General features: G+C 42.5%; 1 protein-coding gene across 2 annotated transcripts in view; it reads right to left on the bottom strand.

Moving 5' to 3' along the window:
* The window catches only part of RSU1 (Ras suppressor protein 1), a 231,618-nt gene that overhangs the window by 198,393 nt on the left and 5,264 nt on the right, over positions 1–27,961 (bottom strand). Inside the window, exon 3 of one of the 2 annotated variants that reach the window (XM_012455961.2) lies at positions 330–380. The exons of the other annotated variant lie outside the window; for it this stretch is intronic. Within the exon in view, the coding sequence (XP_012311384.1) occupies positions 330–380 (51 nt within the window). The remainder of the gene's footprint in view (positions 1–329; positions 381–27,961) is intronic. 2 annotated transcript variants of the gene reach the window in all.

Raw genomic sequence — 27,961 nt, 5'->3', positions numbered from 1 at the left:
AGACGCCATAGCTCATGCCTGTAATCCCAGCACTTTGGGAGGCCAAGGCAGGAGGATCGCTTGAGCCCAGAAGTTCAAGACCAACCTGGGTAACACAGCGAGACTCTGTCTCAAAACACAGAAAAGAAAGAATCTACAAAGTAGACCTAACTACAAAAGGCCAAAATACAGGAAGACAATATGCTCATCTTCCTGTCACCAAAATAAACTAAGGTTTCTGCAGATAATCATTTGTCATTAGTTTATTCAAAGAAAACAGTAACAGAATCAGCAGTGTCACAGAATTACTTAAATGTCAGAAACTGTAACAAATGAGAAAGATCACTTACTTGTTAGCTTGTTATGGCTGAGGACCAGTTGTGTGATATGGGATAAGGAAACTAAAAAGAAAAAAAAAAGTCAGTCAGTAAATGTATCTGGATTCTACCCGCACTCCTATCAAAGCAAACTGCAAAATTATTTTCACAGGTTGAAGCACTATCGCTCACCAAAACAGAAGCTAGGATTCGTGTAACACGATCTGTTCAATGTTAAACCAAACGAAGAAAAGGCACGCAATTAGTGGTGCAATTAGCACAGCAAGTTAGAGCTAATGAGATTAATGTCACAGAATCCAACATGACAAGGGCCAGTTAGCTCTGTGTGGCGACCTGGCCTGCTTGCCCAGCCATTAATGATCCATCTCAATTACGTCAGAAAGGCCAGCCGAGAGCACAGAACTGCACAGAGACCTTACTTGTGCCAAAAATATTTTAATTATTATTTTTTAAGCCACTTCATCCAAACACACTTCATGTAGCAGAAGGCCGGCAGTGTAATTATTTCATCTGTGTGCAGTGCCCATCCAGAAATTCTTCTCCATGCTATCAGATGATCAGAGTTAAAAACCCTTCACAATTTCTTCTAAACATATTTTGGTTGACATTTCGAAGCACTGATTTGAAATGCAGATTGCTCTCCAGCTTCAAACATTACCATGGCGGTTTAATTTGCTCTGCAAGATTAGGTTTGCCGAAAGAATAGTTTTTCTAACTGTAGATAAAGAAAATATATACAGAGCCACAAAAGTAAAAGAGAGAAATGATCCGCCTTCTACTTTGGGGTCTAAAACTTTACTGGATGTGTCAGCATTTACACACATATGCACACACATGGGTGTGTGTATAATTTTTTCCAATTTTTTTTTTTTTGAGACAGGATCTCTGTCGCCCAGACTGGAGTACAGTGGTACAATCTCAGCGCACTGCAACCTCTGCCTCCCAGGTTCAAATGATTCTCCTGCCTTAGCCTCCTGTGTAGCTGGGACCACAGGCACGTGCTACCACCCCCGGCTGATTTTTTTACTTTTTATAGAGATGGGGTCTCGGTATTTTGCTCAGGCTGGTCTCAAACTCCTGGACTCAAGCAATCCTCCCACTTCAGCCTCCCGAAGTGCTGGGATTACAGGCATCAGCCACTGTACCCAGCCTCCAATATTCTTTCTATAAGAACATTCTATTAATGCAGTAGAAGTTTTTCCTTAAAAGGATAAGAAGACAAAAAATTTTCTCAGGAAGGGTCTCAATGTTGGAGCCAAGCATGCTTTGAAGAAAATTAATATGCAACACTGCTGGCCACAACATTTGCAATTTTTTTTTTTTTTTTTTTTTTTGAGATGCAGATCTCGCTGTGTCACCAGGCTGGAACAGAGTGGCGCAATCTCGGCTCACTGGAACGTCCCCCTCCCAGGTCGAAGTGATTCTCCTGCCTCAGTCTCTTGGGACTACAGGTACATGCCACCATACCCAGATAATTTTTGTATTTTTAGTAGGGTCAGGGTTTCACCATATTGGCCAGAACGGTCTTACTCTCTTGACCTCTGGATTATAGGCATGAGCCACCGCGCCCAGCTGCGTGTTTCTTCTTGTTTTTTTTTAACCATTGCAAATTTGTAGAGAAGTCCAAAACGCAATACAAAAACCTGTTTTCCCAGCCTGAAGCATTGATATTAAGCTGTTGGCCTGAAGCCTCAGAAACTCTAGGGTATACCTCCTACAAGCAAAAACATACATAACCACAATACAACCATCAAAATAAAAAGTTAACCTAGTACATGAGGACCATCTAATCCTAATCCCCACCCGAGCTTCTCCAAACGTCCCAATCATTTCTTTGATGGAAGAAATAGGATCTGGTTCAGAATCCACACTGCAGGTAGCTATCAGGTCCTTGTCATCTCCTCTAGGCTGAGAATTTCTCTTTCCTTGACCTTTATGACCTTGGCAATTGTGAAGATTGCAGGTACAACTGTTTTCTATTATGTCCCTCTATGCAAATTTCTGTTTTTGACATGACCTTGCTCTGTTGCCCAGGCTGGGATGCAGTGGTGCGATCACAGCTCACTGCAGCCTCGGCTTTGCAGGCTCAAGCAATCCTCCCAGCTCAGCCTCCCAAGTAGCTGAGACTACAGGCTCACAGCACCATGCTTGCTTGATTTAAAAATAATTTTTTTTTTTTTTTTTTTGTAGAAATGAGATCTCACTCTGTTGCCCAGGCCAGAGATTTGTCATTTGTTGATTCTTGATTCATGCATCTGTATTGGTCCATTCTAGAATTGCTATAAAAAAAATACCTGAAACTGGGTTATTTATAAGAAAAGAAGTTTATATGCCACATGGTTCTGCAGACCGTAAAGAAAGCATAGAAGCATCTGATTCTGGGGAGGCCTCGGGGAACTTTTACTCATGGTGGAAGGCAAAGCTGTAGCAGCCATCTTCACATGGGGTATTAGTCTGTTCTAATGCTGCTAATACAGACACACCCAAGACCAGGTAATTTATAAAGGAAAGAGGTTTAATGGACTCACAGTTCCATATGGCTGGGAAGGCCTCACAATCATGGTGGAAGGCAAAGGAGAAGCAAAGGCCCATTTTACATGGCAGCAGGGAAGAGACTGTATACAGGGGAACTCCCCTTTATAAAAGCACTAGATCTCATGAGACGTATTCACTATCACAATGACACCACGGGAAAGACCCACCCCTGTGATTTAATTACCTCCTACCAGGTCCCACCCACAACATGTAAGAATTACGGGAGCTACAATTCAAGATGAGATTTGGATGGGGACACAGCCAAAGCATATCACCATGGCAAGGGCAGGGGAAGCAGGAAGGTCGGGGGAGGTGGTGGTTGGGGGGAAGTACCACACACTCTTAAACAACTAGATCTCATGAAAACTCTATCACTATACAGTACAAAGGTGGTGTGATGGTTAATACTGAGTGTCAACTTGATGGGACTGAAGGATACAAAGTATTGATCCTGGATGTGTCTGTGAGGGCGTTGCCAAAGGAGATTAACATTCGAGTCAGTCAGCTGGGAGAGGCAGACTCACACTTAATCTGAGGGGGGGCACCATCTACTCAGCTGCCAGCTGCATGGCCAGGATATAAAGCAAGCAGAAAAACGTGAAAAGGCTAGACTGGCCTAGACTCCCAGCCTACATCTTTCTCCTGTGCTGGACACAGGCTGCCCTTGAACATCAGACTCCAAGTTCTTCAGCTTTGGGACTTGGACTAGCTTCCTTGCCCCTCAGCTTGCAGATGGCCTATTGTGGGAGCTTGTGTTCATGTGAGTTAATGCTACTTAATAAACTTCATACACACACGCACACACACACGCGTATCACCTATTAGTTCTGTCCCTCTAGAGAACCCTAATACAGGGGAGATGGTGCTAACCCATTCATGAGAACTCTGCCCCCATGATCCAATCACCTCCTACCAGGTTCCACCTCCAACACTGGGGATTATACTTCCATGTGAGATCTGGTGAGGACACAGATCCAGACCATATCAGCATCTTTGGCAGGGATATGGCAGAGACACTGTGTTCTTGTCATGGAACTCTACCTACAACACATGACTTCCATTTACCCCACTGGTAAGGACCTTCACCTTAAGTCTGCCTGGCTTCTTCACTGCCAGTGTATTGTTTTTCCCTCCTGTAATTAATAAATTTGGGAAAATGTGGAAATTCCCTCAGGATGGTAGAAAAAATATTACGAGAAAATAGTAAAGAAAGTTATAGAATATAGTCTCAAACCCTTCTGGAAGGCCTAAGGGCCTTTTCATAGTGTCAGTAGAAGTTTTGGCTGAAAGCAGCCTAAATCCCCCTTGCATTTAGTTAATAAGTAAAGCAAATAGCCAAGGTATGTGGGGGACTTTACCTAAATAACTTGTTTACTCATGTGGTCTTAAAACTAAACTTTGAGCCAGATGGCCCTCTTGAGGAGAGGTTGACCAGAGATATTATCCACTAAGGGTGTTTGCTTTGGGCATCAGAACCTGGCCTTTAATCTTTCTCTACAAGTGTGTTGACTTAAAGTCTCTGTTATTAAATCTATACTGAATAAATGAGGAGAGGGCAAACTAGCAAGTATCACATAACTGCAATCTCTCTCTGTGAGTGGCCCATGATCCCTTGGCCCACTCATTCTCTGTATTGTGTGTGTGAGTGCATTTATTCATCCACCATCCACAGACCCCAGCAGGAAAAGCAAGAAGGGTACTTTGATGTCAATATCCTGTTCCCCACCAAACTCTAAACTTACTGTGTCTTTTGGTCCCCAACCAAGGCAACCTTGTCCCCCATGGGATATCTGGCAATGTCTGGAGACATTTTGGATTGTAACTGTGGCCACTAGAAAATCTAAAATTTCATTGGTGACTGGCATTCTCTGTCTGCTGGATGGCCCTAGTCTAAAGCACTGGTGTAGTGGATGGAAGCCAAGGAAGCTGACACACATCCTACATCATGCAAGGCAGTCAAACCCATGACAAAGAATCGTCCAGTGCAAAAGGTCAACAGCATTGGTTCTGCGAGATCATGGTTTATTTAGTTATACTGGTATGGCCTTGTGGCTTCCTATTTTAGCTGATGGGTTACAATCTATTATTATTTAGAGTGATGCTCAAATTGTCCCTGATTTGGCCAGTGTGAGTCTATCCAAGCTGACTTCTTAGTCCTTTCTACACGCCCCCTCATTCTTGCAGCACTTCCTTGCTTTCTGGCACAAGATATTCAGGTTCATCCTGTCTTTTTTCTATCACAGCCCTGGAATCAGCTATTTCTCCCATGATCTCTGGGTCCTTTTGTGGGAAATAATATTTATAAACCAAAATCCAGGCACTAGATGTGCTCACTGCTATGGGGGCGGGGGAGTTTAGGTACTCTCAGCCCCTCTGAGTGGTCAGAGCTAGAGAATATACACACTCCGAACCCTATATTGATTTCACTGTCTATTTCTAATTTTAAACACCCTATGTTCACCCCAATCTACCTAATTCCAACACATCTCAGGGCTCATCCTGGTTTTCTCCCTTCTCATATTTCTGATTCTCTCAAATCCTTTTGGAAGGCCTAAGGGTTTTTTCATACATAGTTTCAGTAGAAATTTTGGCTCAAGGCAGCCTAAATCCCCCTTACAATTAGCTAATAAGTAAAGCGAATAGCTAGGGTATGTGCGATAGTTTACCTAACTAATTTGTTTATTCATGTGGTCTTAAAACTAAAAAGCGAGAACTCTACTTCCACGGTCTTTAAACTGTTTACTTATTTAACAAACACCACTCTATATAGTTGTGTAAAACAATTATCTTACAGTGAAACCAAGACAGCTCTATGATCATCTGCAAGGACACCTGGAAGCTTGGTGCTGACTCTTGGTCAAGGTAAGGAAGAGTGAGCCAGCTTAAAGTTAAAAACACCCCTGGTGGCCCCTAGGGCCAGCTTGCTTACACCACTGTGGGAGGTGCAGATCGAAGCCTTACACCCGGTCACGGGACCTGGGCTGGCTTTGTGACCAGCCCAGAACAGAAGACAGCGCTCAATGTTTTTGCCCAGGCTCTCCTGACACCAAGATTCCTTGCACACATCTTGATGGTTCATAGTCTCGAGACAAAATGTGTCCTGTGCAGCCAATGAGGGGCCCTGGGGAGCCATGCCAGTGAGTCTCTCGGGTCACCGACACTAGCCTGTGCTTTCTTCCTCCAGCTGAAGCATCTCCTATGTTTTTACGAAGCCCTCGTGTAAGCAGATGCTGTGGAATCTGGCAAGCCCTTTCAATTATCCAACACATGCTCCACTGCAGCAACCCATCTCCCCATCACCCCTTCCTCCTCACTCTGCCCTGATGCTGATCTCCAGGCCAGGACACCTCCACCAGGAAGCCCTCCTTGCTCTGCCCCAGCCCAACCTGCCCAACCCACATAGCTGCTCTCTTAACCCACTAAGGTGTCAATGCTCCCTGCAGGCCACCCCTTGAACATCTATTTTCCTGTCCCACTGATATGGTTTGGCTGTTCCTCTACCTAAATCTCGCCTTGACCTGTAATAATCCCCATGTGTCAAGGACGGGGCTAGGTAGAGACAACTGAATCATGGGGGTGGTTCCCCCATAGTGTTTGCGTGACAGTAAGTCAGTCTCACGAGATCTGATGGCTTTACAAATGGGAGTTCCCCTGCACACGCGCTCTTACCTGCCGCCATGTAAGACGTCCCTTTGCTCTTTGTCTCCTACCATCGTTGAGGCCTCCCCAGCCATGTGGAACTGTGAGTCCATTAAGCCTCTTTCCTTTATAAATTCCCCACTCTCAGTTATGTCTTTATAAGCAGCAGGAAAACAAACTAATAAACCCTCTTAAAGGCTTGAGGACCAAATTGTTACAGAATGGGACAGAAAGAGGCCACAGGGAAGAAGAAAAGCATTTCTGTGGCTTTTAAAAAGAATCCCGATGGTGGTTTACCACATGGTATTTAAGATGTTATAGGCTGCAGAAATCTCACACATTTTTATCTGCAAGAGTTCAGGTTTTTCTGTCCACCAGACAAAGCATTGCTCTGAGATGTATAGTCTGGCATGAAAAAAATTCTCCCTAGAAATCCCTGATCCTAAACAAGATTAAATAGATTCATAGATGTATCAGTTAAGATTACACTCAGTTTCATGTAAGAGCAAACCACACACAACAGGAGTTACACAAAACAGGAGTTTCTCTCTCACTTACACAGAGGCAGCCCAGAGGCCCCTGGTATCCTGTTACCAAGCTATCCCCTGTGTATGGCTCCCACCTTGCTAGGGACTGTACATTTGGGAATTTTTCCTGAAAAAATTCATATATGGAACCCTAATCCCCAGTGTATGGTATCGGGAGGTGGGGCTTTTGGGAGGTGATTAGGTCATGAGGGTGGAACCCTCATCAATGACGTTAGTGCCTTCATAAGAGGAGACATGCAAAACATGATCTCTTTCTCCACTGTATGAGGATGTAACAAGAAGGTAGTCTTCCACAAACCAGTAAGAGAGCCCTCGCTGGACACTGAATCTGTCAGTACCTTGGTCTTGGATTTTCAGAACCACGAAGAAAAAATTTCTGTTAAGTTACCCAGTCTAAAGAATTTTTGTTATAGCAGCCAGAACTGACTAAAACACACCTCACGGTCCAAGATCATAGCCTGAGCTCAGCCATCACATCTACATTCCTCTCAGAAAAAAGGAAAGGATAAAGAAGGCTTCCTCCTTCAGGACACTTCCAAGAAGTTGTATGTGGTATTTCCACTTACAAGCAATTAATCAAAGTTCAGTAACACAGTGATGCCTAGCTACAAGGCTGGCTTCTGGCTGACCATGTGCAGCTAAAAATTAGGGGTTTTATTACCAAGAAAGATGGGAGAGCTCAAACTGGCAGAAAATTAGCAGCCTCTCACACCCACAGAACATCCATCTGAAAGTCAGTGAAATTAAAAGAAAACTGATGGTGCTCACATCTTCCCTGCCTTAATTTCTCCTAAAATAGCATGAGCAACTAATTAGAAATGAAAAAAATGTTGCTCTTCTTGAAAAAGTGCAAAGTTCACAGGCTCAGGTTCACAATGACAGATTTAATGAGGGAAAACTGGTTCTTTTCAATCATTTCATTGTGTCCCTTCAACAAACACTTAGCAGGGAAGAAAAAAAAACAGTTCAAAAGTTCTGTTTTCTTTTTTTAATAGAGAAGAGAAATTCAGTGGTTGCTCACCCGATCACACCACCAGAATTTATTTTTCTTTCTCACTCATGACACAGGGCCACATGCTAAAGTAGGTAAGAGGGAGAAAAACGAGAGCAGAAAAGAAAAAGTTAATAAAAGATCTTTGAGAAAAATATTTAGGGCAACAAAGGACTGCAGGTCGGGTCTGCAGGGAGGACAGTTAAGTTCAAAGAATCAACAGACCCCCACAAAGCCCAGACACGCGAAGACCAAGTGGCGACAGACATGTTTATACAACCGGTCACTCCTTTCCACTCGGGAATGGTGAGTTCATTGTGAGTCTTGTATGCAAACTGCGCTGTTGGAAAAGAAGGGAGAAAAGGTCTACCAAAATAGAACGGGTTATTTAAAAGCACAAAAGCTGCCCCCATCGAACGTGTCGGGGAAAAATGGGAGCAGGCTGTACACTGACCTGCTACCAGTACCTTGCCCATAATCACACCCTGGTAGACTTTCCACTGTGTTAATAACATCCTCTAATGGTCCTGCTAACCAGAAACTGTTCAGAATGAGCCCCCCCAGAACAGTGAGAACAAACTGTTATTAAAATTCCTAAAGCAATATTCAACGATGCTTTGCCCAGGCATTGTCAGAGTAGAATACGTTTCAAAATTCAACTCAATCACTAAGAAAACGTGTTGATGTGCACAGTTAAATGCCACAGGGCCTTGGTTCTCATTCTATCCCTAACCCTCTTTCAGAGTGTTACTTAGGTGAATGATGGATCAGGCCAAAATGAGCAGTGGGAAGCAAAATCAGTGGAAGGGCTGCGTTTGTGGGGTGTGGGGCGCGGTGAGGTTGCTGGCACTGTACCTGTGATTTATGATATTTTATTCTTGAGTCAGGAAGGGAATCAGCAAGAAAATGCTCAAAAGGAACTAGTTGGTTCAATAATTTCACAAGGAAGACAATCAATGACTCACACAGGCACTTACTGACTGGATATTTACCGATCACACTCAGAGCGCCAGCCGTCTCTACCTTGGAGATTCTCTTAGAAGCATCACTGACCAGGCATCCTCATTAGCCTGGAATGGTCTCAGATTACACTAGCTATCCCTCTTACAAAAATGTCCTGGTTTGGAGGATAAACTACAAGGTCATCCAACTTAGGGAACAGAGAATATGGGACAACCTAACATGCTGGGTATAAAAGGATCATGGACACAGAGGGGTAGATTTACAAGGACAACGGCGGTTCAGAAAGAGATGCTACTTATTGTAGGATGAGAAATTGAGAAACGCTTTAGGGTAGAGGGTACACCATGCACCCAGGGGACCTATGCAACCCGGGGGTGACAGAAGCAATCCCAGGCTTATCTGAGCACAGGGACGAAACACAGGGAAGGCATAAGACGGGGTCTGGCTCCGTGTCCCCTCCTAAATTTCATGCTGAATTGTAATCCTCTGTGTTGAGGGAGGGACCTGGTGGGAAGGGACTCGATCGATCGGGGGGTGGATTTCCCCTTGCCGTTCTCATGATGGTGAGTTCTCACAAGGCCTGGTCATCTGAAAGTGTGTTAGCATCTCCCGCTGTGCTCTTTCTCCTTCTCCCGTCACGAACACGTGCTTGCCTCCCCTTCACCTTCCTCCATGATTGTAAGTTTTCTGAGGCCTCCCAGCCATGCTTCTGGTATACCCTGTGGGACTGTGAGTCAATTAAACCTCTTTTCTTCAGAAATTGTCAAGCCTCAAGTAGTTCTTTATAGCACTGTGAGAACGTACTAATACGGGATAGAACCTGGAAGGAGTGGTCAGTATTTTAATGGAGTAAATTCAGAAAAATCAAATAACTGGTTGGAGTGCAGTGGCGTGATCTCAGCTCACTGTAACCTCCACCTCTCAGGTTCAAGCAATTCTCCTGCCACAGCCTCCCAAATAGCTGGGATTACAGGTGTGCACTACCACACCCAGCTAATTTTTGTATTTTTAGTGGAGATGGGGTTTCACCATGTTGGCCAGGCTGGTCTCGAACTCGTGACCTCAGGTGATCTGCCTACCTTGGCCTCCTAAAGTGCTGGGATTACAGGCATGAGCCACCTGTCTCAAAAAATTAAAAAAAATAAAAATCAAAGAACTGGCCAGGTGTGGTGGCTCATGCCTATAATCCCAGCATTTTGGGAGGCCAAGGTGGGCAGACTGCCTGAGCCCAGGAGTATGAGACCAGCCTGTTCAACATGGTGAAATCCCATCTCTACTGAAATAAAATAAATTAGTCCAGTGTGGTGGTGCACACCTGTAGTTCCAGCCGCCTGGGAGGCTGAGGTGGGAGAATCGCTGGAACCCAGGAGGCAGAGGTTGCAGTGAGCCGACACCACACCACTGCACTCCAGCCTGGGCGACACAGCAAGACTCCGTCTCGAAAAAAAAATAACAGAAAAATCAAAGAACTAAAACTCCTAGAAAAAGAATCATCATGTCTAGATACCTCATGGAAGCAGATATTAGTATTTCAAATAGTTCCCATTTTTTTCCCCTCTTATTCTTCAGGATAAATTACACAACATAAAAAAAGAAAAATAAGCAGGATGCGATCCACAGCACTGTCAGATGACATTACAGACTTGTTCTCAAGGTGACCCAACGTATCACAAAGATGCGGCACTCTGGAACTTGTCTCCATGATTTTCAACTTGGCAAATTAGGAAGCAAATGATTCCTTTAGTAGCACTTCAGAGATGGGAAAAGTTCTAGCTTCACAGAATGGCACTTGCATCCAGAGCATTGGGGGGAAACAAAGCCGGGCTGAGACAAGGGAAATGACACACAACACGATACAGAACTTGGACGTTTCTAAGAACTTGTCATGGGTTAGCATTGGCCCTGGCCTCTAAATGGAAGGTTCTTTAATGTTGGTCATAAAAACTGGACTACAACCACCAGTTCAGTTCACAGACTGTGCATTCTGAATGGAAGCCATTAGAAAGGCCTTGCTGTCCACAAAGAGGTCATCACTTTTTTTTTTAAGGCAGTGTCTCACTCTGTCACCCAGGCTGGAGTGCAGTGGTACAGTCTTAGCTCACTGCAACCTCCACCTCCTGGGTTCAAACAATTCTGCCTCAGCATTCCAAGTAGCTGGGATTACAGGCGTGTGCCACCACACCTGGCTAATTTTTGTATTATTAGTACAGATAGGGTTTCACTATGTTGGCCAGGCTGGTCTCCAGCTCCTGACCTTTTGAGCTACCCACCTTGGCCTCCCAAAGTGCTGGGATTCCAGGCATGAGCCACTGTGCCCAGCCGGGTTTGCCACGGCTTCACACCTTCTGTGGTTTCAAATGCAACATGCTGGAAGAACCACCATACCTTCTGGGATATTCAAAGGAGGCCACCTTGTTTTACCACTGCAGGCCACGCTATTCCAATTCTGAGCATTCTACAAATTGCAATGTGGACAGAACCCTCTGCAGCTATGCACAGAGACAGCCATGTTAATTCAAATCATCCCAGAGTTCTAGACTACAAAGAATTAACTGGAACTTAACATGTAGCATGGTGAAATGGCTTTTCCATTCTGGCTCCCTGCTGGACTAGAAACAGCCACAGCCTTAAATAACTCTCATCAGAGGCTCCAAAGGAATGTGGGAGCTAGCCAGATGTCAGCACCAGGCAGCAATGCTGACCAACTTGAGCTCTGCATCTCCGTGATGCTGCTTAAAATGCCTGCCCATGTCGCATGGCTGAAGTTATTTCACCCTTGGTAGCAGGACACAGATTCTGATCTACTTACGTATGCAGGATTTGACAATATATTAAAATGAAGACAGACAATAAAATGTTTGATATCAATAAATAAATATCATATTCATCAACACATCCAGAATCATAAAAACCTTTCTTTTGAATTTTGTTCATAAGTTAAAACTTTAAAAATATCACTGTGGGATGAAAGCCTTTCCTTATTTCACAACTAATTATCGTGCAGGGTTACTGCAAGTCTTCAGTAGGTTTTCAAAAGAATTGATCACTTTACTGAATTCTAGTATTTACAGATAGAGAGTCTACAGATCACAAGTAACTCTTCTCTCAATCAACAATAAAACAATTTAACATATATGACTACTGAAAAAAGATGGCCCCTATTTCTACACATAAGGGCAGAGAATTCACATATCTTGAGAACCCCCCATGAGCTGCTCACTAATTGGTGTCTTTGAGTCCATCAGGACATTAAGGAGAAAGAAGGAAGACAGACCCAAGACACTGGTATTTAAATTATGGAGCCCACATCATTCATGGCCAAACACATCCTTTTATAGTTTTTGCTCCAGGAAAAAAATACTAAGAAAAACTGTATTTCTGAAGATGCCTGGGAGAATTAAAGAGAAAATATATTAAGCCACTTAAGATATGCCGTCATCGGACGGTATTAACAAAACCATCACAACAAAGTAGTTGTAAGTTACAACTACTTTGCATGCCACTGTACTTCCTTAGTGGGACAGGGATCGAATATGAGTGAGACACAGTTGCTGCCCTCAATGAGCTTACTCCGCAATAAGAAGATGAAATAAAACACTAGCATACAGTACAGAAGGTGATGGTGAATGTTATTTGTCAACGTGACTGGGCTATGATACCCAGATGGCTGGTAGGATGTTCTTTTGCAGGGTCTGTGAAGGTGTTTCCAGAAGAGACTAGCATTTGAATCAGGGGACTGAGAAAAGAAGACCCACCCTCACCAATGCAAGTGAGCAACAACCAATTCACTGAGTGCTTCGATAGAATAAAAAGAAGCACACTCAGAGACAGCAGATATTTTTAAGTTATTTGACTGGGACTTTAAAATTACTATGATTGACATGACAACATGCAAGAAAAGACGGGTAATGTCAGCAGAGACAAAAGACCTAAGACAGAACTGAAAGGAAATGCTAGAGATCAGAAACACTGTAGCAGAAATAAAGAGAGCCTCTGACTCGTTCCTTAGTAGAATAGATGTAGCCAAGGGAAGAATCAGTGATCTTGAAGACATGTCAACAGAAACTTCCTAAACCAAAAAGCAAAGAGAAAAAAGAATAGGGGAAAAGTGAAACAGAATACATAAGGACAATGGGATAATTGCAAAAGGCATAACATGCACATAAAGGGAATACGAGAAGAGAAAAAGGAACAGAAAAAAACATCGAAATAACTCAGAATTTTCCAAAATTAAAGACAGAGACCAAACTACATATCCAAGAAGCTCAGAGAACACAAAAATGTATAATTACCAAAAAATCTATACCTACACATAATCAAGTTCAAACTATAGAAAGTCGAAGACAAAGATAAAATATTGAAGGAAGTCAGAGGGAAAAAAAAAATCTTACCAATAAAGAAACCAGAATAGGCTGGGAGCGGTGGCTCATGCCTGTAATCCCAGCACTTTGGGAGGCTGAGGTGGGTGGATCACAAGGTTAAGAGATCGAGACCATCCTGGTCAACGTGATGAAACTCTGTCTCTACTAAAAATACAAAAAATTAGCTGGGCATGGTGGTGTGTGCCTGTAATCCCAGCTACTCAGGAGGCTGAGGCAGGAGAATTGCCTGAACCCAGGAGGCGGAGGTTGAGGTGAGCCGAGATCGCACCATTGCACTCCAGCCTGGGTAACAAGAGCGAAACTCCGTCTCCAAAAAAAAAAAAGAAACCAGAATAAAACTTACACTGGACTTTTCTTAAGAAACCATGCAAACAAGAAGAGAGTGGGGTAAAACATTTAAAGTGCTGAAGGGAAAAAAAAAACCTCCCATCTAGAATCCTGTATTCAATAAAATTATCCATCAAATATAAAGAAGAAACACTCTCACCAAAATAAAAACTGGAGAGATATAAAATGTGTTAAAACAAGCTAGTCCCAGAGAATAAAAATGATACAGCAGAAAACAGGATCTACCTGAAGAAAGGAAGAGTGTTAAAGAATGAAAAAAAGTAATATAAAATAGTTTATTGTTCTTATTCTTAATCTAACAGATCACAGATTGTTCAAAATAGTAACAGCAACAATGTGTTGGTTGATTTTAGTTTATGGATAAGTGAAATGAATGATAGCAACTTTATAAAGAGAAACAGGAAGGAACTGGAAATGTTTAAGTTACCTGCACTGGCTCTGAAGTGGCACAGTGTTATTTAAAAGTGAGTTAAGATGAGTTGTAAATGTATTTTGCAAACTCTAGGGCCATCATTAAGAAGTTTTTATTCCTTGCCTTATCTTCCTTCTAAAAAAAATAAATTTTTAAATGTAAATTTGCCAAGAGGAGAGAAAATGAAGTATGTTGTGAGGAGAGAAAATGAAATCATACAAAATGCTCAATTAAAGCCACGGAAAGCAGAAAACGAGTGGAAGACGAAACAAACAAGGGCAAGAACAGAAAACACTTATTATGTACGTATTGATCTAATATAAATGATCACATTAAATGTTAATAACCAAACATCAATGAAAAGACTATCGGAGTGGATTTTTTAAAAAACAGGATCTAACTATATGTATCTATGAAAAATCTACTTTAAATATAAAATCCACTTATAAATATTAAATATTAAAATATATTAAATTTAATACTTAAATTTAAATATAAAATATAGATATAAAAGAAAAGGGATGGAGAAAGATACATGACACTAAACGCTAAGCAAAAGCAAGCTGGAGTTGTCATGTTAATTTCAGACAAAGCTGACTTCAAAGCAAAGAAGATTATCAGAAATAAAAAGGGGTATTACATAATGATTAAAAGGTAAACTTTGCAAGAAAACACAGTAATCCTTAATGTGTATGCATCTAACAACAGTGTCAAAATACGTAAGACAAAAACTTACAGAAATGCAGAGAAAGAAACAAATCCTCTATTATACTTGGAGACTTCAACACTCCATTCTATTAGTAATTGATAGATCCAACAGGCAGAAAACCAGTAAGGACAGAGTTAAAAACACAACACCACCATCAGTCAACTGGCTATAATTGCCATCTATAGACTACTTCATCCAAGAGAAAAATACACATTCTTCTGAAGCTTGCACAGAACATTCATCAACATAGACCACATTCTGGGCCATAAACCACCCCTTAAACTTAAGCGAACAGAAATTATACAATATATGCTCTCAGTCCACATTGGAATTAAACTAGAAATCAAACAGAAAGATAGCTGAAAAATCCCAGAACATCTGGACATTAACAATGTATTTCTAAATAACACATCAAAGAAATCTCAAAAAATGTTTAAAAATATTTTAATGAAATGGCCAGGCATGGTGGCTTATGCCTGTAATCCCAGCACTTTGGGAGGCCGAGGCAGGTGGAAAGATTGAGACCATCCTGGCCAACATGGTGAAACCCTGTCTCTACTAAAAGTACAAAAAAATTAGCTGGGTGTGGTGGTGCGTGCCTGTAGTCCCAGCTACTCAGGAGGCTGAGGCAGGAGAACTGCTTGAACATAGGGGTAGAAACTGCAGTGAACCAAGATAGCACCACTGTACTATAGCCTGGGTGACACTGCAAGACTCAGTCTCAAAAAAAAAATTTAATTAAATGAAAATGAAAATACTACTTATCAGAATTTGTGAACTACAGCAAAATCAATGCTAAAGGAAATGCATAGCATTATAATTACATGTATTACAAAACAAGAAAGTTCTATGAGGTTGGTGCAAAGTGGCAAAACGGCAATTACTTCTGCACCAACCTAAAAAAAAATCAATAATCTAAACTTCCACCCTCGCAAAGAAGAAAAGTGAGCATCAATCGAACTATAAGTAAACAGGAAAAAATTAATAAAAATTAGGGCAGAAATCAGTGATACTTAAAAGGAGAAATCCATAGAGAAAATCTGAGTCCAAAAGCTTGTTTTTGGAAAAGGTCAGTAAAATTGGTAATCCTCTAAGGAGGCTAACAAAAAAAAAAAAAAAAAAAAGACTAACAACAAATGAAAGAAGGGCTATTACTACTGATTTCACGGATGTTAAAGGGATAATACAGTAACATTATAAACAACTCTATGTCCAAAAATGTTGTAACTTAGATAAAATGGACCAACTGCTGGAAAGACATCATCTACCAAAACTCACACAGGGAGAAATAGATCATTTGAGTAGGCCTGTGTCTATTAAGGAAATTGAATCAAAAATTAACATTAATAACCTTCTAAAACAGAAAGCACCATGCCCAGATAGGTTTAGTCATGAAATCTACCAAACGTTTAAGAAAGAAATTATACCAATTCTCTACAATACCTTTCAGAAAACAGAAGCAAAGAGAACAATTCCTAATTCATTCTATGAGGCCAACATTAAGCCAAAGACATTACAAAAAAGGAGAAACTATAGACCAATATCTCTCATGAGCATAGATACAAAAATCCTAGCAAATAAATTAAAAAATGTATTAAAAGTATATACAGGCTGGGCATGGCGGGTCATGCCTATAATCCCTGTACTTTGCAGGCCAAGGTGGGTGGATTACCTGAAGTCAGGAGTTTGAGACCAGCCTGGCCAACATGGTGAAACCCCGTCTCTACTAAAAATACAAAAAATTAGCTAGGCATGGTGGCATGCACCTGTAATCCCAACTACTGAGGAGGCTGAGGCAGGAGAATTGCTTAAATCTGGGAGGCTGAGGTCACAGTAAGCCAAAATTGTGTCATTATACTCCAGCCTGGGCAACAAGAGCAAAACTTCATCTCAAAAAACAAACAAACAAAGAAACAAATAAGAGTATACACAATAACCAAATGGAACTTACTCCAGGTATGCAAAGGTGAATCAAATTCAAAAATAAAAGCAATCTATCACTTCAAACAGGTGAAAGAAGAAAATCCATACAATTATATCTATAGATGCAGAAAAAGCACTGGACAAAATCCAACACCCATTAAAAACTCTTAGCAAACTAGGAATAGAGGAAAACTTTCTCAACTTAATAAAAAATATCTACAAAAACCCTACAATTAACATGATACTCAATGGTAGAAACGAGTTGCTCTCCTACTATGACTGGGAACAAGGCAAGGATGTCCCCTATCACCACTTCTAACCAAAGTCATATTGGAAGTACTAATTAATGCAGAAAGATAAGAAAAAGCAACAAAATGTAGGCAGATTGGGAAGGATGAATTAAAACTGTCTTGTCCACAGATAATATGATGTCTATGTAGAAAATCCCAAAGAATCAACAAAAAAGAACTTAAATAACTACAGCAAAGTTGCAGGATACAACATACAAAGGCAATTGCTTTTCTATATAAACAACTAGAATTTTAAATTAAAAACACATCATTTACATTAATGCCAAACAAATGAAATATTTAGATATAGAGCTAACAAAATATGTACCAAATCTATATCAGAATAGCTTCAAAACTAGTATGAAAGGAATCAAATGCCTAAATAAACAGTGAGATATCCCATGTTCATGAATAGGAAGACTCAACATTGTTATGATGTCTGTTCTTTCCAAGTTGATCTACATACCAATTCTAGTCAAAATACCAGCAAGTTTATGGGTATCAACAAACTGATAGTAACATTTACATGGAAAGGCAGAACAGCCAATACAATATTGAAGAAAATTCAGTTGGCGCACTGACACTGCCCAACTTCAACACTTAGTATTAGTTATAGTAACAAGACAGTGTGGTATTGGTGAAGCAATAGACAAATAGATCACTGGAATTAAACAGCCTAGAAATAGAACCTCACAAATATAATCAACTAATCTTTGGCAGAAGTGCAAAGGCAATTCAGTGAGAAAAGTAGAGTCTTTTCATCAAATGGTGCTGAAACAGATGGACATCAATACACACAAAACTCAATCTAGGCAAAGACCTAACACCTTTCATGAAAATGAACTCAGAATGAATCACAGACCTAATATAAAACACAAAGCTCTAAAAATTTCTAGATATAAGAAAGGAGAAAATCTAGTTGACTTGAGATTTGGCAATGACCTCTTAGAGACAATACCAAAGGCACAACTTATGAAGGAAAAACTTGATAACTGAGACTTCATTATAATTAAAAACTTCTGCTCTGTGTAAGATATCATTAAGGGAATGAAATACCAACTCAAACAAGGAGAAAATATCTGCAACACACATATCTGATAAAGAACTGGTATCTAAAATATAAAAAGACTTAAAACTCAACAATAACAACCCAATTAAAAAGTAGATAAAAGGTCTGAACAGACATCTCACCAAAGAAGATACACATATGGCAAATAAGCATATGAAAAGATGCTCAGCATCATATGTCATTAGGGAATTGCAAATGGCAATAGTGAGATACCACTGCATACCCACTAAAATGGCTAAAATCCAAAATAACACCACCACCAAATGCTGGTGAGGATGTGGATCAACAGGAAATCTCATTCTTTATTGGTGAAATGCAAAAAGGTATATCCACATGAGAGGACAGTTTGACAGTTTCTCATAAAGCTAAACACAGTCTTATCACATAATCCACTAATGACATTCCTAAGTATTCACCCAAATGTGTGGAAATCTTGTCTACACAAAAATCTGCACAAGAATGTTTATACCAGCTTTATGCAAAATTGCCCAAATTCAGAAGCTGCCAAAATGTCATCCAATAGGTGAATGGATAAGCAATCTGTGGCACATCCAGACAATGGAGTATTATTCGCTGCTACAAAGAAATGAGCTATCAAACCACAAAAAGACGTGGAGGAATCTTAAAGGCAGATTGCCAAGCAAAAGCAGTCAATCTGTAAAGGCTATATACTGTATGATTCCAACTGTACGACATTCCGAAAGGGTAAAATTATAGAGACAAAGGCAAACTGTAACGTATCAGTGGTCGTCTGAGGTTCTGGAGGTAGATAATGAGGGAGAGGAGATGAAGAGGTAGAGCAGAGAGGATTTTTAGGGCAGTGAAACTGCTCCATATGATACTGTAATGGTGAATACATGACATTAATTTGTCAAAACCCATAAAACTATACTATATAGAGAGAACCCTGAGGTTAGCTATAAACTTTAGTTAATAAGGCCAGGCACGGTGGCTCACGCCTATAGTCCCAGCACTTTGGGAGGCCGAGGCAGGTGGATCACGAGGTCAAGAGATCAAGACCATCCTGGTCAACATGGTGAAACCCCGGCTCTACTAAAAATACAAAAAAAAATTAGCTGGGCGCAGTGGCTCATGCCTGTAGTCCCAGCACTTTGGGAGGCCGAGGCGGGTGGATCACGAGGTCAAGAGATTGAGACCATCCTGGTCAACATGGTGAAACCCCGTCTCTACTAAAAATACAAAAACTGGCTGGGCCTGGTGGTGCACGCCTGTAGTCCCAGCTACTCGGGAGGCTGAGGCAGGAGAATTGCCTGAACCCAGGAGGCGGAGGTTGCGGTGAGCCGAGATCACGCCATTGCACTCCAGCCTGGGTAACAAGAGTGAAGCTCCGTCTCAAAAAAAGAAAAAAAAAAAAAAAAAAAAAAAACCTTTAGTTAATAACAATGCGTCAACAGCCTGGCCGACATGGTGAAACCCCATCTCTACTAAAAATTTTTTAAAAATTAGCCAGCGTGATGGCACATGCCCGTAGTCCCAGTTACTCAGGATGCTGAGGCAGGAGAATTGCTGGAACCTGGGAAGCAGAGGTTGCAGCGAGCCGAAATCACGCCATTGCACTCCAGCCTGGGCGACAAAAACAAGACTCAGTCTCAAAAAGCTAAATAAAAATAATAACAATATTTCAACAACATTGGTTCAGCAATCACAGCAAATGTAACACGCCAATGCAAGATGTTGATATGGGAAACGAGGAAGGGGGGATGGAGGAGAGACGTGCAGCTGCACTTCCTGCTCCAGTTCTCCGTAAATCGAAAACTGCTCTTAAAAAAAATAGCCTAGTTTTTTTTTTTTTTTTAATTACTTTAAGTTCTGGGGTACATGTGCAGATGAAATACCATCTGACCCAGCAATCCCATTACTGGGTATATACCCAAAGGATTATTAAATCATTCTGTTATAAAGACACATGCACACCTATGTTTATTGCAGCACTGTTCACAATAGCGAAGACTTGGAACCAACCCAAATGCCCACCAATGATAGACTGGATAAAGCCTAGTTCTTTTGTTTGTTTGTTTTTAAACAAGAAAGAAGATAGCATATGCATAAAACAATTGTTTTCAGCAATACTGGCATTAGTAAAATTAGTACTGTTTGTTGCATAATGGTTACCAAATATGTGACTGTGAGATATTCTAATTCTGTCATCACCCATATCTGTGAGAGGCAAGGTTCTGAGTGGAAGGGAGGAGGCCAAGGTGAGGAACAGAAGAAGTTAAGTAAAAGCCTTGCAGTCTGTTACCTATTTCCATCGGAACTACCAGTCTAAGCCCACGAGGCTGGCAGTCTCATGACTTAAAGGGAGAGTGACTGGGAGAAGCAGGAGCTCCCAACCTGCTGATGATGTTTCTTCCTTTGAAATCTGTCAAGTTGTACCATCCTGTATGCACTTATCCATATGAATACTTCAATAAAGTTTTTGGAGTAGATTTTCTAATAACTCTGTGTAAATATTTGGGGAAGATGAAGGTTCCTGTTTCCCTGGCTCAAATGGTATAAGCATAGGTAGGCTGTATCCCTGAATGCATTCGTAAATCGATACAGAATCATTAGCCCAGACAGGGCAGCTCGCATGGCTTCTAGAACATGGCAAGATGGCCACAGGCACTCAGCATGCTTGCTGAATTAGCCGTTCATCTTCATCTCCTCCACAGGGTATGTGCATATGACTGTCAGAAACAAGTAAGGCAAAACAGGATAAGCTAAGAACACTGCTTCTGAAGTCTGCTGGCGTGGGTTCAAATCTGGGCTCTACCACTTATTATCTGGGTGACTCTGAGCAAGTTAATAAAGCTTCCTAAATCCGTTTCCTTAGCTGTTAACTAGATAATGACGACAATAATAATAATAAAACTGTGAGGTTTGAAGGACTGAGCCATACAGAGGACTTAGCACAATGCCTGGTGTATAGTCAATGTATACATGTATTAATACATTCCATGCAGAGATGGCATGGTATTTCAATCATATTATCTATTTTTATCCTCCTAAAAAGGGTGCACAACTTTGTAGAATACAAATATATAATAAATTATTTGGGTGTCTATGACACGGCCTAAAGACTTAAGCATTTACAGCTGTTTTACTATTTATTTTTTAATAGAGTCTCACTCTTATCACCCAGGCTGGAGGGCAATGGTGTGATCTTAGCTCACCGCAGCCTCCACCTCCCAGGTTCAAGCGATTCTCCTGCCTCAGCCTCCCCAGTAGCTGGGATTACAGGCGCCACCATGCCCAGCTAGCTACTTCTTGTACTTTTTAGTAGAGACAGGGTTTTGCCATGTTGGCCAGGCTGGTCTCGAACTCCTGACCTCAGGTGATCCACCCACCTCAGCCTCCCAAAGTGCTGGGATTACAGGCATGAGCCACTGCACCTGGCCTCACTTACAGCTGTTAAGAAAACCATGTTACAGAAACCACCATTCAAATACTGAGATTGCAAACCACATGACCATTCTCTGGCCTGCACTACGTCCCGAAAACCTAAGAGGCCAAAGCCTCCTTCCAAGTAATTGCCTGTTCTGATGTGTGCCTTTCATTTGGGATCACCCTTAAAATTATAAGCTACACAGAGTCCAAAGGAACAATTAATAGATATGCAGAGAAATAGATGAAATAAAAAGGATCTTAATGAGGTATCGGTACTATAACTAAAACTACCATTTGATGTAATTCAGGTTTATTCTGTTTGATACATGAACCAGTATTTCCCCAACACCATCTTTTCCAGCACCATACTTCGTAATGTTTTAAGCTAATGTTCTAAGTGTGACGACAGAAGAAAATGAATTAATATACGGTATAACAAGATCTCACATCTGATCATTCCTTTCTGTTGAGATTAATAGTTTTTCAGGAAACCACAAAGAAGGTGGGGAGGGTTCTGCTAACATTGATCAGACGGAGATTAACTTGCTGCTTACGTTTTCTTCAACAGTTAAAGCTCTGCAACCATCCTGTGCACCCAATTTCCAAGCTGGCAGGGCTAGCCCAATGACACGTTTTATTTGCCTAACACAGTGTTTTAAAGAATTCTGAGAATGAGTGCCTTAAGGTAATGCAGGCCCTGAAGTCACCTCTCCTTGGCATCCAAGCCTGGCCCCGGCGAGCCCTTCAGGACTCGGAGACAACGCAGCACAGTATCACAGAGCAGAGCCTGCAGAAACATTCAGGACTGAACTCTGGCCTGTCACGGTGGCTCGTGCCAGGAATCCCAACACTTTGGGAGGCCAAGGCAGGAGGATCACCTGAGGCCAGGAGTTGGAGGCCAGCCTGGCCAACACGGCGAAACCCCGTCTCTACTAAAAAATACAAAAAGTAGCTGGGCGGGGTGGCGGGTGCCTGTAATCCCAGCTACTTGGGAGGCTGAGGCAGGAGAATCGCTTGAACCCGGGAGGTAGAGGCTGCAGTGAGCCGAGATCACGCCACCACACTCTAACCTGGGCAACAAGAACAAAACTCCATCTCAGAAAAAAAGAGTGAACTCCATTTTCACCACTGCCTGAGTGGCACTGGGGACTTAACAATCTGGAAAGCTCTCCACTTTCTCATCTATAACATGCTGACGATTATCAGGTGAATCAAAGATGGATGTTAGGAGTGTGAGCAGCGCTTACTGCAGCACAGGCACTTGGGTCTGTGTCACTTGAGAACCTCCAATCTAGATGTTATGGGCTGAACTATGTCTCCCCGAAACTCCCATGCTGAAGCCCCAATCCCGATACCTCAACATGTGACTATATTTGGAGACAGGGCCTTTAAAGAGGCAATTAATTTAAAATAAGGGCCTTAAGGTGGACCCTTATCCCAAGTGACTGTCGTCCTTATGAGCAGAGGAAACTGAACGCACCGCGACACCAGGGATGCAAAGGAAACACCACGGGAGGACTCAGCAAGAAGGCAACGGTCTGCAAGCCCAGGAGAGAGGCCTCGGGAGCAGCCAGCCCTGTTCTTGAACTTCCAGCCTCCTGAACTGTGGGAAATACATTTCTGTTATTGAAACCACTCAGCCCATGATTTTTATTCTGCAGCCCTAGGAAATTATAGTAAAGTAGGTACTGTTAATCCTATTATTTTGGCCTTTTGGGCTTTGCTAGCACCTCAAACCTGAAATACTGTTTTACATCGTTAAGCAACACACACTGATGGAATCTGCTCAATGAGGACACTGCAAATTCCATTTCCTTTGACTAGAAACATACTCTGATCAGCCCTTCTCTATGCGGAGGCCGCACGCAAGGCAGCTGTGAAACACGCCAACCTCAGATGCTGTGGTTGACTGTGACATACGTGAGATTTCTCTCACGGTGAGCTACACAGATGAAATGCCATTAGGATTCCATCTCTTTTCCCAAAGAGCGAGCCTGAAAACTGAAGATGGAAGAACTGTAGAGGCAGCAAAGGTCCCTGCAGAGAGAGATGAGACGGCTGTGTCCAGTCTCTCCCGGGAGCAGCATGCAGAGGCTCAACACTGACCCCTGCTGGTCACACACTTGATCTAGACCAACTGCTTCTTGGCCACATTTTTACATTATCTTTTGGCAAAAGTGGGCATTGAACAATGAGAACACATGGACACAGGGAGGGAAACATCACATACTGGGGCCTGTTGAGGGGGTTGGGGGCCAGGGGAGGGATAGCAGGGGGTGGGGGGATTAGGAAGGGCTAACATTAGGACAAATACCTAATGTAGATGATGGGGGGATGGATGGCATATGTATACCTCCATATGTGTATCTCCAACCACCATGGTATATGTATACCTATGTAACAATCCTGCACAATCTGCACATGTACCCCAGAACTTTAAGTATAATAAAAAATAAAAATAAAAAACTGGCTGGGTGCGGTGGCTCATGCCTGTAATCACAGCACTTTGGGAGGCTGAGGCGGGCAGATCACCGAGGCTGGGAGTTCAAGACCAGGCTGACCAACATGGAGAAACCACATCTCTACTAAAAATATACAAAATTAGCTGGGCATGGTGGCGCATACCTGGAATCCCAGCTACTCGGTAGGCTGAGGCAGAAGAATCACTTGAACCCAAGAGGCGGAGGTTGCAGTGAGTCGAGATCGCGCCACTGAACTCCAGCCAGGGCAACAAGAGCAAAATCCATCTCAAAAAATAATGCTAATAATAAAATAAAAAATTAGCCCACCTGCACAAACTTGCTATTTAAAGCAGCAAGAGGTCTTTATGCAGCATTACAAAAAGTCACCTCCAGCCTTTTCTCGCTAACAATGGATCCCCTGTGTCTAGATCCTGTTTTCTTTCAACCAGGTTCATGTGAATTTATGAACAAATAATGTAGGGTATGGTTTTCAATTATTATCCATACCAACTGTAGCAGAGGTTATGGTGCAAAGCAGGGGGTGATATGGTTTCTTATGGTGAAAATGTAACTACTCCACATCTAATAAATACCTTATAGTCATCTTAACAGGGCAAAAAATAATTTATCACTAGATAATTTTAAAATCCAATATAAGGCCGGGCACAATGCTCATGCCTGTAACCCCAGCAATTTGGGAGGCTGAGGCAGGAGGATCACTTGAAGTCAGGAGTTGGAGAAGAACCTGGCCAACATGGCAAAAACCCATCTCTACTAAAAATACGAAAAGTAGCCAGCACGGTGGTGAGTGCCCGTACTCCCAACTACTTGGGAGGCAGAGGCAGGAGAATCGCTTGAACCGGGGAGGTGGAGGTTGCAGGAAGCCAAGATCACACCACTGCACTCCAGCCTGGGCAACAGAGTGAGACTGTGTCTCAAAAAATAAAAACCTTAAAAAAAAAGAGAAATAATAAAATTCAATATAAACTCCCAAACGGACTCTGCTTGCATAATGCCTAGCATAAAAAATACATTCAATAAATAGTTATCGCAGGACATCTAGTATTTTATTAGTGGGGGGAAAAATGCCCAGTTTTCAAGGCATGTCTGTCATTTTCAACACAGCCTCGGCCACAAGTACCACCTCAATGAACTCGATGAAAACCCTGCTGCTGTTCCCCAGCCACCGCCTGTGCTAGCCACAGCTCCGAACTCACCAGTGTGTGGCCACGGCACCCTGGGCCCAGCCACCCAACTTCTGGGAATTCTGAATCAGGTGAGGAATCGGGCAGCAGGTGTGTGGTACAATGAGACTATGAGACACGTGGGCAAAGGCTACTGAGAAGCACCATCACCCAGATTTCCAAGAAATAAAGAGATGCTGTTTTACATTTGTTATACCATCAGAGATAAACCAGTTTTTAAAATAGTCATGCACCAACTGGGCATGGCAGCTCACACCTGTAATCCCAGCACTTTGGGAGGCCGAGGTGGGCGGATCAAGAGGTCAAGAGACCAAGACAATCCTGGCCAACATGGTGAAACCCCATCTCTACTAAAAATACAAAAATTAGCTAGGTGTGGTGGCAGGCACCTGTAGTCTCAGCTACTCGGGAGGTTCAGACAGGAGAATCGCTTGAAACCGGGAGGCAGGGGTTGCAGTGAGCCAAGATTGTGCCACTGCACTCTAGCCTGGCGACACAGCCAGAGCGAGACTCCATCTCAAAAAAAAAAAAAAAAAAAAAGTCACACACCATTTAATGACGTTTCACTCTACAATGGACCACCTGGGAGGCTGGGGCAGGCAGATCGCTTGAGACCAGGAGTTCAAGACCAGCCTGGGAGACACGGCAAAACCCCGTCCTATGAAAACGACAAAAATCAGCCGGGAGTGGTAGCGTGTGCCCGTAGTGTAAGTTACTTGGGAGGCTGAGGTGGGAAGATCACTTGAACCCAGGAAGCCAAGGCTACGGTGAGGCGAGATCACGCCACTGTAGTCCGGCCTGGGTAGCACAGTGAGACCTTGTCCCAAAAAACAAACCAAAATGGACCATAAATATGTCAGTGGTCCCATGAGACTACAATAATGTTCTGTATTTGTACTGCACTTTTCTATCGTTAAAGACACAGATACTCACCACTGTGGTACAGTTCCCTATGGTATTCGGTACAGTCCCAAGCTGGGCAAGCGTGTAGTCTAAAAGTCTTCGTGACAAGCACACCATCTAGCCCAGGTGTGCAGTAGGCTACACCATCTAGGTGTGTGTGGGGACATGCTACGATGATCACACAATGACAAAATCTTATTATGCATTTCTCATAACAGATCCCATCAAGTGAGGTGTGACTATACTAATAACAGCCAGCATTATTAAGACCTATAGGTATCAGGTGGTACACGAGGCCCTTCTAGGTAATAACTCACAACAGCCCTCTGAGGTGCTCTTATTATTCCCATTTTATAGATGAGGCACCTGAGGCACAGAGAGGCAAAGCAACTTGCCCAAGGTTACACAGCTAGTAACACACAAAAAAGATGCTTGCAAAAAAGCCGCCGTGACCACTGGGGGCCAGTATGTCACAGGACTGAAAAACAGTCAAATGTCATTACTGGTTCAGTTATATCAAAGGGGTTATAACTTCTGTTCCAATGAAACATTTCCAGTTTTAACCCTATCCCCCAATCAAAAAAAGAAGCTGTCAATTCCATCTTGTTCCTGATAGCTGGAAACTGCTTCCCTCCAAAAACTGCAGAGAAGCCTGCAGGAAGGAGACAGAGTACATGCTCTCTCTCCAGAGCTACACGTTCTATCTTAGCTAACCCGAGTTTCTTATCTAAAAGCAGTAACATTCTTCCTTCAGTAAACTTTTCCCAAGCATGACGCCAAGCAGAGAGACACTTCAGCTAGGTTGGATGGGATGGTGGGTCAAAACTGAGTATACTCGAGGGGCTTCCTGGAGGAGGTGACATGCAATGTAGTCATGTGAATAGGTAAGTCCTTTCTTCTTTCAACAAGCACTGACAAGAGGGCAAGGGCTAGCTAGAGAAACGGGAAAAGGCCAAGGTGCAGCATGTTTAAAAACACAAAGGTGGGCACATACACACAACTTGGAGGAGTGAAAACATAAATGACCCTGAGGCGGGACATGGTGACTCACACCTGGAATCCCAGCACTTTGGGAGGCCGAGACGGGCAGATCACTTGAGGTCAGGAATTCTGAGACTGAAGCGGGCGGATCACTTGAGATCAGGACTTCGAGACCAGCCTGGCCAACATGGTGAAACCCCGTCTCTACTAAAAATACAAAAGTTAGCTGGGCAAGGTGGCACATGCCTGTAATCTCAGCTACTCAGGAGGCTGAGGCAGGAGAATTGCCTGAATACAAGAGATGGAGGCCATGGTGAGCTGAGATCGTGCAGCCTGGGCGACAGAGCAAGACTCCAACTCAAAACAAACAAAAAACCATAAATGGTGTGAATAAAGATTATAGCTAAAATTACAGGTTCTCCCCAGCTGTTTTATCTTTCCCCAAAGACGGTCAATACGGATAGCACGTGTTCCAGGTTTAACAAGGCTTCTGACATAGCTCTTCCAGATAACCCATGATCATATTTGTTTATTATTTTGCCTGGTCCTTTAGAAAGACCATTCCCTTGAAAGCAGGTTGTTTTCTTTTTAAAGCTTTATCTGAAAAATATTTTAGTCTAACCTGGAAAAAAAAAAGATAAAGGCTTGACCACCCAGAGATGGCAATAAACCCAAAGAGATTAAAAAATCAGGAAACAAATAAGAGAAATGAGGCCAGGCACAGTGGCCCAGGCCTATAATCCCAGCACTTTGGGAGGCCGAGGTGGGTGGATCAAGACTGTCCTGGCCAACATGGTGAAATCTCTACTAAAAATACAAAAATTAGCCAGGTGTGGTGGCGCATGCCTGTAATCCCAGCTACTCAGGAGACTGAGGCAGGAGAATTGGTTGAAC

The sequence above is a fragment of the Aotus nancymaae genome, unplaced genomic scaffold, assembly GCF_030222135.1.
Source record: "Aotus nancymaae isolate 86718 unplaced genomic scaffold, 86718_ANA_hifiasm-v0.15.2.pri h1tg000077l, whole genome shotgun sequence".
In the NCBI taxonomy this organism is placed as follows: Eukaryota; Metazoa; Chordata; class Mammalia; order Primates; family Aotidae; genus Aotus; species Aotus nancymaae.
Note: the sequence above shows the minus strand (reverse complement) of the source record. Positions and strands in the feature narration are given on the sequence as shown.